Source organism: Ailuropoda melanoleuca, chromosome 12, assembly GCF_002007445.2.
Source record: "Ailuropoda melanoleuca isolate Jingjing chromosome 12, ASM200744v2, whole genome shotgun sequence".
NCBI lineage: Eukaryota > Metazoa > Chordata > Mammalia > Carnivora > Ursidae > Ailuropoda > Ailuropoda melanoleuca.
The window spans coordinates 69,616,863-69,634,075 of NC_048229.1; the positions used below are offsets into that span (position 1 = coordinate 69,616,863).

The 17,213-nt window shown below is 53.6% G+C and overlaps 1 protein-coding gene and 1 long non-coding RNA gene across 2 annotated transcripts in view; both read right to left on the reverse strand.

Annotated features, from left to right (window-relative positions):
• The window catches only part of BCAR1 (BCAR1 scaffold protein, Cas family member), a 36,379-nt gene extending 34,749 nt beyond the window's left edge, over positions 1-1,630 (reverse strand). The window contains exon 1 of the mRNA XM_034672682.1: positions 1,455-1,630. Coding sequence (XP_034528573.1) covers positions 1,455-1,466 — 12 coding nt within the window. The 5' untranslated portion in view covers positions 1,467-1,630. The remainder of the gene's footprint in view (positions 1-1,454) is intronic.
• Positions 1,631-4,775: 3,145 nt separating this feature from the next.
• LOC105241334 lies at positions 4,776-16,987 on the reverse strand. Its single transcript, XR_004629037.1, has 4 exons — positions 15,825-16,987; positions 11,971-12,772; positions 8,906-9,171; positions 4,776-5,898 (listed from the first exon to the last, which is right to left on the reverse strand). It is a non-coding gene; the product is annotated as an uncharacterized LOC105241334 (long non-coding RNA).
• Between the last annotated feature and the right edge of the window lie 226 nt (positions 16,988-17,213).

Here is a 17,213-nt window from a genome sequence, read left to right on the forward strand (position 1 = left end):
CTCCAGCTAGTGCCCACAGGGTCAGGGCAGGTCCCTTGATGCCCTGGGCCAGAAAAGATCCAGGACAGCAGAGCAGGAGGGAAGAAGGGCTTGACAAGCATTTTCTGTCTTCTTTCATTCTAAAGATGAGGCAATTATGCTCTGAACCAGAACGGGGAGTCGGGGGGTGGGTGGAGTTCACCTCAGCACAGTCTGGAAGCCTTACTTTTTTCATCTGTAACTGCATTACCACTCTGGAGGCGGCAGGAGCTGGGGTCTCTAGTTCCCTAATAACAATGCTTTGCACTTACACAGCACCTCCTGTAATCTCCACACACCCCATAGTGGTTCTTTAAGAGGCCACTGCCCTGCCAGGAAGCCCCTACTGTCTGCTTCACCCTGAGAAAGGGATTAAGAGTGAGGAGCAGTGCCAGGAAGGCGGCCAGGTGGGCTGGCGCTCTGGCCTACTGCCCCTTCCTGTCAGACGGAAAAGACCCTAAGTCAGCAGAGAAACAATGGCTGAAAGCCACAGCTTTCCAGCCTCCAGAGGGCGCCCCCTCCGGGCAGGACGCAGGCTGTGGGCCCCTACCTCAGTCTGTCCATCTGTAAAGCGGGCTGGGCCTGCACCTGAAGCCTGGTGACTGGCGGTGGCCAAGATCACTTGCCACCCTCAGGAGGCCGCCCGATGCCTCCAGATGCAGGCCTAAGTGTGGAGCCATGATGGCCTGGGAGCTGGCCAAGCCTGCCTGCTGGGCCAGGAAAAGGGGGTGACAGGCGAGAAGAGAAGCCCCCATAGCTAGGACGGAGGAAGGGGCCGATCCCGGCCCCCAGAGGAAAACTTCCCGGGAAAGTGAGTGCATCAGCCTCTCCGAGGGCAGACTCAGATCCGCACTCTGCCAAGCAGTCCTGGGGGTGGGCTGTCCAGGAGAGATACACACCCGGCCCCAGGCCTGGCCATCCCGGGGCCGTCCCTGGAGCGCAACAGGGCAGCTACCCCAGGTGGTTTCCTGGGGGCAGCACACACCTCCCCCCTTCACCTGGCCCAACCATCCTGGAGCGGGGCTCCCGGCGAGCGACACAGCCCTCTCCCCACTAGGCCTGGCCATCCCGGTGGGGAGGGGGTTCTGCGGGACAGCACGGACTCCTGCCTGGCCCAGCCGTCCCAGGGGTTTCCCGGGGCCAACAAAGGCCCCCGTCAAGCCAGCCGTCCTGGGGGGCTCCCGGAGGGGACAGCACGGAACCCAGACCGAGCCGGTTCCTGGGAGAGGATGCAAAGAAAGGCAGGGGCATAGAGGCCGGCTCGGGGGAGACGCCCCCACGCTAACCCCCACGCCCGGCCCGGGAAGGCCCAGATGGGGTGACCCCCGCCCCCAGCCTGGAGCCCCCACGGCATTAGGCCTGCAGCAGGCGGCTCGAGGTCTCAGGCCCGGCCGGGCGCAACAGACCCGGGGTCCCGGCCGGCGGTCGGTACTTACCGGAACGGACATCTTGGCCGCCGCTCCCGGGCCCCGGGCGGGCAGCGGCGCCGGCACGCTGGGGGCTCCGGTCCGCCGCGCCGCTCAGAGCCCCCCGCGCCGGGTCCCGGTGCTCTCGGGGTTCCCCGCGGGGCTCCTGCGCGCTCCCGGCGGCCGGACTGTCCGGCGGCTCCAGCCCGCGCCGCGCATGCGCCGCCCCGCACCGCCCCTCCCCCTCCCGTCTCCTCCCCGGGGGCCGCGTTAAAGGCGAGGACCCCGGACCGCGGCATTTTTCTGTCGGCCCAACGCGGTGAGGAGGCTCGGTCTCCACCCCTTATCCAACCTTCAAAGGCCACTTCGAGTCGCACCATCTCCTGTTCTCCCACCCGGTTCTGGAGACCAGAAACCCACCCCCCCCCTCCACGTTGCCCAGCCCAGGATGCTGGGCGCCTGCCTTGTGGTCTGGCGGGGCTCCCAGTCCCTGTGTCTGAAGGCGATTGCTGGTCAGCTTCGCAGGGCTCCTAGAAACCCTCCCCGCTCCTCCCGCTGAAAGCCCAGAGACCCGGCACCCCCACGCTGCGCTGCCCAGACCTCCGCCGCCTGCTCTGCCCTTCCCCTCTGCCCATCCCTCAATGGTGGGGAGCTCCCGACTGCCTGGGAACAGCCTAGCGCACCGTCCGTCGGGTCATCGGACAAATAGAGCTGACAGATAAAGCTGAACTGGCTTTTAGGGAGGATCCTGTCTCCCGGTAACCCCCATTCAAGGGCCACCCACAGCCAGGCCACCCAGCGCCAAGAGCCAGTCCTCAGACGCTGGAAGAGGGGCCTTCGAGGCCCCTGCCTTTCTTCTCCAAGGTTAAACATCCCCAATTTCTTCAGCTGTTTCACATCTGCCGTGGTGTCCACAGATAGCGGGCCCGAACGTGTGCGCCCTAATTTCCCACCCCCTGCCAGATGGGCCTTGCTAAACTGAGGCTCTGAGATCCCTCCGTTACCAGAAGGCAGAACCAGGAGTCTGACCACTCTGGGCTGCCATTCATCAGATACAGCCTGTCCCTGCTCCTTTGGGGACCCTTCCTGGGCAAAGCTGAACCCAGAGAAAGGGCTGCTAGGGCCCAGGAAGGATGAGTGAGCACCTAGACTAAGGTTACAGGGCCAGGTCAGTCCAGGGAGATCAGCACCACTGCCCCTGGTCCCTCCATGGAGGAAAAGGTAGAGCTGGTTCCGTGAGACTGGCTGGCAGCAGATGTGGCTCATGGCAGGACCTGGGCGACAGAGAGCTCCAGCCCTCTAAGACATCGGTGGGGGCAAGTGCCCAGGGCTACAGGCTCTTTTATCCACCTGGTGTGCAGTGCCAGGAGTCCTAAGGTCATTGAACAGAGGGAGGAAGTACAGGTGAGGTGAGGTGAGTTTCCTCGGAGACTCAGATCTGGGCCCAGCTCCCCAGGCCTCAAAACGCCCCCTTGGCAGGTATCCATTGGGGTTTAGGAGGCTCTCCAGCATTCTTCTCCAAGAGGTGGGGCTGCCTTGGTCTTTCTCTAGGATGCTCCTGGGGAGAGTCCTAACAGTGGTCCTCAGCAATGGGAGGGGCACTAGATGTGCAAGAAAGGGGGGAAATCCAGGCCTGCTATGAGGCCCAAGTACCGATTCTAGCACTGATGAGCCGGGGTCCCTTCCTGCTCCACCTAAGCAGGGTTGCCCACCCCCTTGAATGGGCATTGTCAATTATGCACCTCAGTTTCCCCAGCCCCAGTGCTTGGTAAGGCATTGTTGGAGGGAGCAGGCAGGGCCACAGCAAACAGAGGGGGTTCTGGGCCGACAGCTGCCACCTCCTCAAAGGGCGCTCTATGTGTGTGTCTGGCAGGCGGCCCTGCCCGTGCCCACCCGCCTGCGTCCAGCTGGCACTGCCTCTCCTGAGCTGGGAGCAGCAGCTCAGCCTGGCGCCTGGGCTCCCAGCCACATGCGCCCGCTGTCTCAGAGGCCCCCACTGCCACCCTGGCCCCTCCCTCACTGAGTCCAGGCTCCTCCGCCTTCCTCCTCTCCTACTTTGGCTGGATTCTTTTCACCCAGTTTCTGTGCCCTCTCCCATGAGCCCCTTCTCTAGGTGCACAGGCCAGAATGGGGCTAGCAGTGGGGAAAGACCCTCCTCCACACCCCTGGGTATAGGGAAATGGAAACCCAGGGGAGGGGTGCAGCTGGGGTCATGACCAGCTGGTCCTTGCCTGCTGTTTATTCGGGGCTGGGGTCACTAACTCATCTCTTAGGACAGGAAGAGGGATCCCTGGCCAGAGCCTCACTTACTCCAAGGCAGGGGTCCAGCACCTTGGGTAGGGGGTTGTGCCCCCCACTGCATCCCCCATTCCCCAGCAGGCAAATGATCCCAGGATGACTCAGTCCTGCAGAGACAGGCTCTGGGGGCCTCACGACTAGCAGTTCACAGCAGAAGCAACAGCTGGGGTGCTTGTGCAGTTGCCAGCACCCCGAGAGGATCCTTGAGGGCCGACCAGGGCCCCAGGGAGACAATGGTTACTGTTGTTCCTGGCACTGGGAGGGAAGGGAGTTTGGACCCGGCCACAGAGTAAATCTGGGCAGAGACAAGCTTCATACTCAGGTCTCTGGATACCCAGGCCTCTGTTCCCTGGGCCTTGCCATGTCTGGAAGGCCGAGGCCTGGGAGGTGGCCCCTTCTCCCCACCCCCACCCAAGGTAACCAGGGACCTCTCCAACAGAGGGACTCCTGGCCCAGGAGAGCGCAGTGAGCCTTTGCAGGTATTTGTAGGCACCGTGTGATAATCCTATATTAGCATTGTGCTTTTGTCACCATTGATGGACTGATATTGATACATTCTCATAGCTATTGTTCACACTCTCTTCAGACTGCCTTAGTTTTCCCTTACTGTCCTTGTCCTTTTTTGTTCCAAGATCCCATGGAGAATCCCACATTACATTTAGCTGTCATGTCTCCTTAGGCTCTGCTGGGCTATGACCACTTCTCAGACTTTCCTTGCTTTTGATGACCCTGACAGTTTTGATGAGTATTGGTCAGGGATTTTGTGGAATGTGCCTCAACTGGGATTTGCCTGGTGTTTTTTTCACGGTTGGACTAGGGTTATGGATTTTTAGGAAGATCTTCGAGGTAAAATGTCATTCTCACCACATCATACCAAGGATAGACGCTGTCAACAGGACAACTTATTACTGTTATATTGACCTTGATCACATGGCTGATACAGCGTCTGTCAGGTTTTCTCTCTGTTTTCTATTCTTTACTCTTTGGAAGGAGTATGCTCCATCTCCTGAGAGCAGAATATCTACATAAAGACATTTGGAATTCTGTGGGAAATTTCTCTCTTCTTCATTTATTTATATCGGTATGAACTTATGGATACTCATTTTATGCCTTGGATTATAATCTAATACTTCTTCACTTTCTTGCGTGTATTGATCTTGCTTTGGCAGTAGACAGTCCTTTCAGGTGGTACATCAGATTTTTTCAAGAGAATCTAGAAATTCAGATCGTTTTTATAAAATCGTTGGCTTTTGAAACGTTGACTGAGTGAGCCAAACCAAATGCTTCCACGGGCCAACCCCAGGCAGCTCTTGGCTCCAGAGTCAGATTACCTGGTCTGAGTCCTTCTCTGCTTCTTGCACCTGGATCATCTTGTGCATGTGCACAAGTTAATCTGTCTGGGGCTTTGTTTCCTCATCTGTGAAATGGGAGGATAATACTTCCTGGGTGATTGAAAGGATTCAATTGAATGACTCAGGGAAGGTTCGGGGCCCTGGACCTGGCACAGAACCCGTGCTTTGTAAACAGCAGAGACCATCACTGCCGCACACATGAGCCAGGCATTTAGGTTAAGCAGCTCCCTACGGAGAGCAAGATCTGAGCTTCTTTGAAGGAGACCTAGAAGGAGATTTTAGGGTTGGGGGTGGCCAGTGGGACCCTGCAAGCTCTGGAGTGGATGAGAACAGGAACTACCACTCCAAGCTTGGTTTTCAACTTAAGAGTTGAGCTCTACTACTCTGTAGTAACCCCTCATTGACGGGTGGGGGAGGACCCAGACTAGAGGTCCTGTCTTACTCTAAAGTGTGAATGACTGCCTCTCCCAGGGATGGCAAGTCAGACTGGCACAGAAAGAGATGCTCAGCTTGGTGAAGTGGATGGGGAACCCACTGACCCACCAGGCGAGACCTTGGGGTTCAGTTTTGGCATCACTTCAGACTTATCTTCTGACCTCACAACAAGTCCAGGTTCCAGTATCCTTGAGGGTAATTCCACAGTCTCATCGAGGGTGGGTCCTAGGGGCTAGGGCAGGGCACTTCCTTGTCTCTCCCCCATTCACAGAACCTTCGGTATGCTCTGCGTGGGAAGCACCTGGTTAGGAGAGGGGTTAATGTTCAGGTCATCAGGCAACTGCGTACAGAGGCAGACCATCATGCCCTAGACAAGGCGGCTTCAGTACCTGGTGGCAGGAGGGAGATAGATGTATTAGTTTCTTATTGACGCTGCAACAAATTCCTACACATTTCATGGTTTAAAACATATGAACTTATTATCCTACAGTTTTGGAGGCTGAAGTCCAAAATGGGCTGGCAGGTCTACATTCTTCTGGAGGCTCTAGGGGATGATAGATTCCCTTGCCTTTTTCAGCTTCTAGAGACTTCCTGAATCCCTTGGCTTGGGCCCCGCATCACTCCGACCTCTGCTTCTGTCATCCCACCTTCTCTGACTCCAACCCTCCTGAGTCCCTCTTATAAGAACCTTGTGACTACCATGGGTCCATTCAGGTAGTCCAGGGCAACCTTTCCATCTCCAGATCCTTAATTTAATCAGAGCTGCAGAGCTCCTTTTGCCTTGTAATCTAATCGTAGATTCCAGGGGTTCAGATGTGTACGGAAGGACCCCTGGCCCCCCAAACTGCTCCCCATCTGGGCCCCACGGCCTGAATACTGGTGATGGCTGGGTTTGGCCAGGGCAGGAATCCTCTTACTCAGCTCGAGTGGCATCACTTGCTGTTTGTGGGAATAGCTTTTATAAATGATGTATGGCTCCCGCATACCATCTGGCAAGACAAGGCAAAAAACCCCAACAGGCAGGGACCCTTTGACCCAGAAATTCCAGGAATTCATCTTTAAAAATGCACTCATGAGTAGCCAAAGCTATACATGTCAAGGCTGTCGCTCGCAGCTCTCCTTATTAGCAGGAAAACGTGGGAACAACTTACAGATTCAATAACGGGCTCCACTTAAACAAATCGTGGAATATTTACATGATAGAATCCCATCCTGGGCATCACCACCAATGACAGAGTGACATGGAAATATGTTCACAATCTACTGTTAAGTGAAGAAAAATAGGCTTTGGAATAAGTATGGCCAGATCCTATTTTCATAAAAATTCATGTATTTATATTTATGTCACATATTTGCATTGGGAAAAATGTGGAAGAATAGATAGCACAGTATCAGCTGTGGTTATCTTGGGGTGCGGGCGAGATTTTGTTCACCATGTGTAATATTTAGAGAGGGCCTATTGGGAGGGCGGACTATGCTGGTTAGTAAGTAGGGTTTTATCTGTCTTCGTGGATTAGAATTTCACAGGAGACTGTTTTTGGAGGAGGGAATGGGGTTTTGGTATAACTAAAATTATTTTCTCTATTTTCTAATGTTTTTCAAATGGACATCATTACTTGTGCATTTTTTTAACAGTATACACTTTTTTAAAATGGTGGTAAGACATAAATAACATGAAGCTTACCGTTTTAACTGTTGGGTTTTTTTTTTTAAGTTTATTTATTTAAGTAATCTCTACACCCAACGTGGGGCTCGGACTCACGACCGACCCTGAGATCAAGAGCCACATGCTTTTCCGACTGAGCCAGCCAGGTGCCCCCCATTTTAACTATTGTTAAGTGTACAGTTCAGCGGCGTGAAGTTCATGCAGTGTTGTACAACCATCACTGTTCTCCCTGTCTAGAACTTTCTCATCATCCCAAACAGAAACTATGTCTCCATTAAACCATAACTCCCTTCTCCTCCTTCCCCAGCCTCTGGCAACCACCATTCTACCTTCTGTCTCTGAGAGTTGCCTGTTCTCGGGTAATTTTTTTTAAAGAACAGTGTGTGTGGGGGAAAATGTAATTGCTGAGTCCTAGGAAATGCAAGCCACCGTGGATGGGTTCCCACATACACACTGGGGCCTGACACGCAGGAGATGCAAGCAAAGAGCCAGCAGAGTAAGGCTTTGCAGCCAGTCCCACACGGATCCTGCCGCCCGGTAGCTGCCCCCCTTCCCCGCCCCTAGCAGGCAGGAGGCAGAGGGGAAGGGACTTACCAAGGGCTCCCAGAACGGGACAGCTGAGCTGGGCGGAACCACAGGCTCCCACCTCGGCTGGCTCCGAGGGCCCTGGCTGCTGGCCTCCTGGTCTTCTAGGATGTTTGTAAACACCCAGAGACCAGAGCCCCTTCCAGGAACAGGCCTGTGTTCTCAGTGACGAGACAAGTGGAATTTCACTGTCCACTGGAAACAATCCCCAGGCCATTGTGTTTCCGAACCCAGGGATGAAGCCGCCCGCCTGAATAGTATACATTCTCTAAATTAGTAAAGAGCCCAAAAGAGCTATTGCCACACTGAGGTCACCAGTGCGAGTCCCCAGAGCAGCGGGTTTGGTTCTCAGCGAGGCAGGGATGCCTGCCATCCCCCTCCCCCATCAGCTGCTCTGCTGCCTAGAGACCAAGGGTCTGCCCAGGGGCGCTGGGGAAGTCTCTCTGTTCCCCGGGACTGAGACTGGCCCTGTGGAAACAGGAAGGGACTCAAGGGTAGGGAGTGAGATCTGCCCTTTGGCAAGAACCCCGCCTCCCTGCCACCTTCGGCCTCCAGGGGCAGATCAGGGCAGGGCCTGGGTTCTGGTCCTGCCTGGTGAGCTTCAGCACGGTATTTATACTCAAAGCATGTTTTCATCCCCTCTGTCAAATGGGGCTTAATAAAGCAGCAAAGCAGCCCCCAGCTCGAGGGAGCCCCCTCCCTATTTCATTCTTTGTGGATGCCACACTCCCCCCCCCCGCCTCCCCCGCCTCGAATTGTGCAGTACAGTGGCCCTGGCTCCCACAGTCCTGGAAGGACTGGGATCTATGGCATATAAGGGCCGCTGTAGCACCCAACGTGGAAGCATCCGTTAAATGCTGCTGTCAGAATCGCTGACTTGTCTCTCCACTCACCAGCTTGCCTTTCCTGGCCCAGAGCCTTCTACTTCTCCTGCTCCCCTGCGGCAGGAGCGGCCCCGCCGGTCCTGATGGGGCTGAGAGGAAGGGAGGCTAATACAGATGCTGGAGGCTGGCCCAAGTTCTGGCCTCGAGGGTAACCCCTGGCAAGTTCTTTACATAAAGGCCCTTGGACTCAACGTTTGATGGGAGCAATGTCTGGCAGAAGGTTCAAGAAATACAAGGCTGCATATCACCCGGATGACAGACCTTCTGCGTTGGACGAAGTGATGCTTACTGAGAGGCATCCCTCCAATGCCAGGCTAAGACCTGGAGACACGGTGACAGACCCAGATGAAGTGGAATTGGGCTCCACCCTCCTGGCCTGCCTGCAGTGGCAGGGGCTTCCTGGAGGAGGCAGCGTTCAAACAGGAGCTTGTAGGATGAGTAAGAGCTCAGGGGGCCTGTGTGGGCAGCAAAGCCAGTGTGGAGAAGGGCTCCCCTCCAGGGTCCAGCAGCCTGAGACCCACCTATTCCTGGGGAGAGACAAACCAAGGTTTCTGAAAATAGACCCTCAATGGGGAGGCCTGCATTCAAACCCCGGCTCTGCCATACTCTAATGCCCCACCTGGGCCAGTCACCCCTCTGGAGACCTCAGTGTCTTCTTCTGGGCAATGGGGCAATTGCATAGGGGCTCAGAGACGGTGTTGGGGACACATGGGTCCACCCATTTGGGGGAGTCCACTTCTGTTTCCTTAGAGGGCTGTGTCTTCCTCCCTTGTTTCACAATCGCTCGATCTCTCAGGGTATTGTAAGGCATCAGGCCCAGACTCCTGCTGGGCCCCTGCATCCTGATGGAAACCCGGGGTGGCGGGGGGGGTAATGGGGGGGGGTCCTGGGTGATAGCCACCTATGCAAAAATATTGTGTACCTAATCTGTGCAAGACATCATAGCGGTTGTCATTTCCTAGAAGCAGAGCCTGAGACAGGGATTCTTTGAAAGTAGCTTCTTGAGAAAACGGGAAGGTCCTGCTTCAGCCTGGCCCCCGGGGAGCGCTGGAGTGACTTGCACCTCAGAATTGGCCCCACCTGGGGTAGGGGGCCAGCCTGTTAGGCTCCTGGTCAGCTACACACTGACCACTGCCTGGCGCGGTGTGGGGAGTAATTCGGGTCAGGAGGTCCCATTTTGCCAAGGACACTTTTCCAAAGACACAGCAGCTGTGAGCAGGGAGCAGCCACTTCTGCCCGCAGCTGGGGGCTGTGCCGTTCCACAGAGGACAATGGGTCAACCAGTCTGCAGTCCTACAGGTTCTTTTGTCCTTAAGGAGCCACTAGCTATTGACTTTCCTGTCCTCACCAGCCCGGGCATATTCCGGGAGTTGCTTGCAGAAAGGCCTGAAGTATAAGAAACAGGTGGGGATAGGATTTCCAGGCAACCCTTCTGGTTGTTCTCTCCCCTCACATCCCTACAGCACCCCACACAGTGTCCCCTTTAGCGTCCCTGGACACTCTGGGGAGGGAAAGGCTCAGCCCCAAACCATGCCCTGTCAGGAAGGAGCCTCCAGGAAGAGCAAGGGGCTGCGTCAAAGCACCATGGATTTGGGGCTAGGACCCAGGTTTGCTGACTTCTAGTTCTTTCCCTGCCAGGGAGAAAGCCCATGTAAGGAGGAGCAGAGTCTCCCTTTTGTGAGGATGAGAGGGCAAAGCTCTCCTAGTGAGGTGAAGCAGGATCTCTTCTTACTCTCTGGCCTCTGGGCACGTTGGGTTAGGCTGCTGAATATCCCAGGCCACAGTGACACTAGGGAACAAGGACACAGTAACCCCTGGGCCAGCCGGCAGCCTGAGGGAGACTCATTGCCATGACTCAGCTTGGAAAGAAGCCAGGGCAGCTGCCAGAGAGCTCTGTGCATTGTGGGGTATTGTTCTTGCTGCCAGCATCTCAGGCTCTTGAAAGCACTGGGCCTTTGGGTTGATTTAATTTAACTTAATTAATTTGAGAGAGAGAGTGCGGAGTGAGGGGCAGAGGAAGACGGAGAGAGAGAATCTCAAGCAGACTCCCCGTGGAGCAGGGAGCCCAACTCGGGGCTGGATCCTATGTCTCTGAGATCAGGACCTGAGCCAAAACCAAGAGTGAGACGCCCAATGGACTGAACCACCCAGGCGACCCTTGGGTTGGTTTTAAATGGTTTAGCCATCTCCAAGGAAGGAGACTTCAGCACCCCTGAGGCCTGGGGTAGCCTAAGCCCAGCTCATCCTGGGGGGCCTGGGGTCTTCTGCAGTTGGCAGCGAACCAGTTTGCCATCTGGATGCACAGAAGCCCAGGCCAGCTCTGGCTCTCCTGCTGCCCCAGGCTCACTGGCTCCCTCTTGTCCAAGGACGCACTGAACAAGGCAGTTGCCACAAGCCCAGTCTGTGCCGCATCGGAAATGTCGAGGCACCCCCATGTTACAGAGAGCAAAAGTGAGGCTGCCAAAAGTGAGCCCAGCCAAAATTTAAAAAGAAACAATGGTGCCAGAACTGATGCTTGGGGCCCGGTCCCAGGTCAAGGTCAAGGTGGTAGATCTGGAGAACACAAATGGGGGCTGAGAAGAGAAAGGGGGTCAGCAAGCCATTGAAAGGAGGGGGAGGGGGACCTGGCTGGCTCCCTCGGTAGAGCACTGGACTCTTGATCTTGGGTTTGTGTGTTCGAGCCCCACATTGGGTAGAGATTACTTAAAAATAAAATATTTAAAAAAAAAAAAGAAAAGGAGAGGAAGCCTTAGTTTGGGAAAATAAAGACAGAGAGGGAGTGAGATTGGAGGCCAAGCAGCTGGGAGTAATAGTTTAAGGCAAATTTGGACTTGTTCACCAGACCTCAGAACCACTGGGCAAGTGTGAAAGAAGGGTAGTGAAGCCCCACCTCTTTTTTTTTTTTAATTAAAAAAAAATTTTTTTAAGCAAGCTCTATACCCAACATGGGACTTTTTTTTTTTTTTAAGGTTTTATTTATTTATTTTACAGAGAGAGAGACAGCCAGCGAGAGAGGGAACACAAGCAGGGGGAGTGGGAGAGGAAGAAGCAGGCTCACAGCAGAGGAGCCTGATGTGGGGCTCGATCCCAGAACGCCGGGATCACGCCCTGAGCGGAAGGCAGATGCTTAACGACTGAGCCACTCAGGCGCCCCAAGCTATACACCCAACATGGGACTTGAAATCCTGACCCTGAGATCCAGAGGCGCACGTTCTACTGACTGAGCCATCCAGGTACCCCTTGAAGGCCCATTCTTAACTGCACAAAAGTCATCCGCCCTGAGAGGTAAGGCTAACTGGATTCCAAAAATGTTTAGAGCAACTCACAGATGAACATGCCACAAAACTAGGTTTGTGATGAATCAGGTCCTGGGACATAGTCCTGCTGCCTTCGGCGGGTTCTGCAGAGAAGCAGTAGAAGTAGGAGACAGAGAGGCTGCCAAGTCCCACGGTCAGCCGGCTGTGGGCGGCAGACCCCGTGTGGAAGCTGACGGTGTATGTCCAGTCCAAGTCCGGATGCTCCCAGAGCCAGGAGCACTGATGGGTGGGAGAAGGATGTCTGTCTGAGCTCAAGGATAGAGCGAAGTTCCCTTCCCCCACCTTTTGTTCTATCCAGGCCCTCAATGGATTGGATGATGTCCACCCACACTGGTGACAAGGATCTTTACTCAGTCTACCTATTCAAATGTTAACCTCTTCCAGAAAAACCCTTACAGACACGTTCTACCAGCAATCTTGGCATCCCTTAGCCCGGTCAAGGTGACATATAAAATTAACCATCGTGCCTGCCTTGTTCAAATGCTCCTTCCAGAGACAGAGCTGGGTTGGGCTGGTACCAAAGAAGGTTTGGCACTTAGGCAGAATCTGGTCCGGTCTTCTCCATGGATGGCCATTCTCCTCCTAGTTCCAGCCACATCTCACCCAAAGCACTGGGCTCCATGATCAGAGACAGGCAAGCAGGGCTACTTTGCTGAATCTTGTCTTCTCAGAGGGTTCATGTAGGAAGAGAGGCACACAACCACTTTGTTGGAGAGAGAGAGACCTTTCTGGGAGGTAACTGGGCATTATATTTCAAGCCCTTGACGATGTGTGCCTTCCCTGATATGACAACTCCACTTGTAGAAGTGATCTAGAAATAACCAGTGATGCAAATCAAAATCTAAGGAGAAGGCAGTTCATCGAGGCATTATTTGTAACAACAGAAAGTGGGCAACCCCAGTGACCAACAGTAGAAGACCAATATAATAAATTATGGTACAACCACATAATGGCATATTCTACAGCTGTTAAAATTGTTTTCTCAAAGAATGTTTGAGGGGTGCCTGGGTGGCTCAGTTGGTTGAGCGACTGCCTTTGGCTCAGGTCATGACCCCAGGGTCCTGAGATCCAGCCCCACCTCAGGCTCCCGGCTCAGAGGGGGGGAGCCTGCTTCTCCCTCTCTCTGCCCCTCCCCCCACCTGTCCTTTCTCTCGCTCTCTCTCTGATACATAAATCTTAAAAAATAAATAAAGAAATAGCCATACGTGGTCAGCAGCTTCTGTGTTGAGCTGCACAAATACAAGTATAATTCCAACCGCCTTAAGAAAATTCCGAAAAAACATGGGGAAAAGCCTGAAAGAATCCCGAAACGTAGCAGTTTTCTCTGTTAGTAAGCTGATAAGAGATTTAAATTCTGTTTGATTTTTCTGCTTCCAGATTTTCCAACAATAAACAGTTTCCTTCTCTAACGAGAGGAAGGAAGAACGGAGAAGAGAGAAGAGAAGCCTGGAGCAGGCAAAGCTCGCCTTGGCAGGAAGGCCCCGGCGCGGGCTGGGCTGGCGGGAGCTGAGGAATCTGCCTCGCACGGGGCTTGTTTTGACAAGAGTGTTGTGCCTCTGGTGGCTTGGAGCTTCTCCAAGCTGCAGGGCAACCTAGCTGACACACTACAAACTCCGTGTAGCGGGTGTGAGCACGTGTGCATGTGCACACGTGGGGCCGCCATCTGTTGCCAACCTGGCAGCTCGGTGTTGCCTCTTCGGCTGTGTTTGCTGGGACTTGGGTGGATTTTGTCGTCTGAATTTCTTGCTTGCTTCCCCAGGCCTTACTTCAGCTGCTTTTCCCACTGACTGCTAACTTGAAGGGCCTTCCTGCTAAGCTCTCTACTGGGACTGCAAAGACTTTCAAAGTAGGAGAAAGTTCCTGCAGGTGGGTCTCTGGAGACAGCAGGGAAGGAACCCGGGCGTACTCATTACGGTTTGCTGATGCGTCAGGAATTTAGGAGTTTGATTTGAAGTGGCAAGAATAAAGGAAGATGGAATTTTCCTAAATACATAGCTGGAGGCTTTTTCATTTTTAATAAGCAGGGAGGCGATGGGCAGTGGTTCTCAGACTTCAGAGTGCATCAGCATCACCTGGCTGCTTGTGAGAAATGAGATTCCTAGCATTCACAGTCCCCCCACCTCCGGGATTATTTAATCCTTCCCCTTTGCTTTACAGATACAGAAATGGGGGGAAGGGGAGGCAAGGGGCCAAGCCACATGCCCAAGCAGGTCACTCTGCAGTGAGGGTGTCTCACTAGACCACGCTGCCTCTCGGTCACCTGTGGCAGATGTTTGGTGTTAAGGGAATATACAAAAGTGGGGTCCAACAAATTCTCTGATACCACCCGGAAGTCCAGCAATTCAATTCTGTCACCAAGTACCCAGAGTCAGTGCAGACCCCCAACAGCTGAGAGACCAGTCACACAAGACTGCCCCCACTTCACACGCCAGCTGCAAATGGGGTGCTCGGACTGCCCACACTTCTGCTCAGTCCATGACCACCCCCAACAGCTTTGGTAATTTGCTAGAACTCACAGACCCAGGAAAGTGCTCTACTTACGATTACTGTTTGTTATAAAGGATACAAATGAACAGCCAGATGAAGATGGGTCCAGAAGGGTACCCGTGCAAGTCTCTGTGCCTGTGGAATTGGGGTGTGCCACCCTCCTGGCACGTGGATGTGCTCCCCAACTCAGAAGTTCCCCAAACTTTGTTGGTGAGGAGTTTTTATCAAGATCTCATTACACAGGCACAGTTGATGAAATCATTGGCCTGACTGGACTCCATCTCCAGCCTCTCCTCCCTCCCAAGGTCCAGGGATGGGACTGAAAGTTTAAACCCTCTAGCTACAGGGGCAGTGTTGCTGGTGACCAGGCCCCATCCTGAAGCACATGAATCCCAAGGGTTTTAGGAACCCAGAACTGCACAAAAACAAAAACAAAAAATTTATACCACGTAGGCTGTTTGCAGTTTTGTGGAAAATGCCACTTGCATTGCAAAGATAAAAGAGGTCTCTGCAACGATTTCCAGCTCCAGTTGTCTGCAGCAGTCTCGCGGGCGCACACAGGTCGCACCAGACACCGTTCGTGCAGGAGGGCTGGGGGGCGGGTGATCGGGAATGGGCAGGATCCCCTCCCTGTGTCTTGGACCCCAACCTCAAATTCAAAGGTCCCATAATGGAGCTCAGTGCCAGAGTGTAACAGAACTGTGGGGTCTGGCTTGAGACAACAGTAAAGACGGGGCAATCTTGAGGAGGCAACTGGGACACAGAGGGTCGACCCTGCCCCAGATGGCGTTCTCTGGGCCCCAGACAGCTTCCAGACTTAAAAATGTCAGTCCCGGTGCCTCAAATACAGATGGGCTTAGATTATAATGCAAAGATGTTAGGGTGGAAGAGGGAAGGCCGAAGAGAGCAGAGCAGCTGGCAGCAACCCTCCACACCGAGGACTCTGGCCACCGCTCGCTCTGAGGGCACCCACAGCAGCCCCATGTCACACTGTGGCCCAAGAGCCCTGGGGCCAGCTCGGGACGCTAGGCATAGTTTGAAGATGGGCTGCTCCATAACTTCCACTAGAAAACCCACACATTGTAATTCATCTTGGTGTCTTCAAATTTGCAGCTCGTTTATTTGGGTCAGGGACCATTTATTCGCATCTAACAAGTTGAGGCTCGCCACAGCATCTTTCCAACATATGGCCTGTTTGTGTCCTGTCCCTGTGCATCTGTCAAGGCCATGTGGTTAAGGGCAAGGCTGACTCAGCGGTGCTGGAACCACTGGCTGTGCTGGGAGGAGGCACCTGGCCTAGCACAGACCCCTCAGCTTCCCAGCCACTCAACCTGCTTTTCAGAGAAAGGGAAGTTCGGGGGCACCTGGTAGTTTACCTGAGCGAGTCCCTCATCTCCTGGTGAAATGTTCCAGGAGCCGTTTGGGAAGATCATTCTGGAATGCCTGCTAGCTCAGGAAGGGATGCAGTGAAGGCTCCCTGAGACCCAGCAAGCTCATCACCATGGCAACCCTGCGCTGCCCATCCCTTGAACATCTCTCTGTAAGACAGACAGGGGAAGTCTAAATGTGAGCTTGCCTTTCTTTGTAAAAAAATTACCTTGAACTACTTTAGAAAATAAAAGCATAATGAATCATGTAAGAAATATCTGTGTCCTCACTTCCCACTTTAAGATATAAAACCACATCAGTAAACGAAGCTCCTTTCTCTGATCATAGAACCTTCCCTATCCCATGAGAGGTTACTGTTATGCTGAGTTTAGTGTCTATCACCCATTCATTATATATAATCATACACCCTTCCTATATTCTGAACCAAGGTATAATATCTTTTGCAAGTTAAAACATTTTTTCTGAGGTGAATCTCATAACATAAAACCTACCACCTTTCAAGTGTAAATGCAGTGGCATTTAGTGCATTCGCAGTGTTGGCCAACCATCACCTCCACGTTCCTGTTTTCGGACCTGTGTAACTGGGTACATACGTCAGGACTTTCGCTGCTTGCTTTATGTGTCAACACTGCTTACGAGGCTCATCTGTGCTCACCGCTGTCCCGCATGGCACTGTAGGACTATCTCACTATCGGTCCTCTCTCCTGATGGGTATTGGGTGGATTCCAGGTTTTTATGATCACCAATAAGCCTGCCTCCTTGTGCTGCTTCTCCAGGACGTCAGCCCAGGAGTAAAGTTGCTGTGTCACGGGCCGAGAGCAGTTCCAGATTACACATCACCAAGGTGTTCCTCAAAGTGCTAATTTATATTCACGTAAGCCTGGTTGTCTTGGGGAGCTGGGGGCCAGGTGCACGATTTAATTATAGTAACCTAACACTTGGATAGTGTGCCTCATTTAATAAAACACGGCGAGGCAGGCGGAGCAGGACTGCTAACCATTCTCAGCAACCTTCTGAGCAAGGTATCTGAGACTCAGAGGGACTCCACCCGGATCACAGCGGTATTAGGATGGAAGGTTAGAGGCAGGACCACCTGTGCATCAGACTAGGATGGTGCTCTCCTCTGGCAATGTTAATTTCTCCCCCACCCTCTCCCCGCCCCCTTGTACCTTACTTAAGCATAGGTCACAGTTTACCCCATCAGCTTTCTGAGGTGACAACACAATGAACACTGGCTGGCAGACCATGAAGAGGAGACCCTGAACGAGGGTTTCTGTGGTTTGGGTCATTCCGGGCTGCAGGGAAGCAGGGCAGAAACTTCTGGACTTGCACATTCCATTTTCCTTGCAGAGGTCGACGTGCCTGTGCACAAAGAT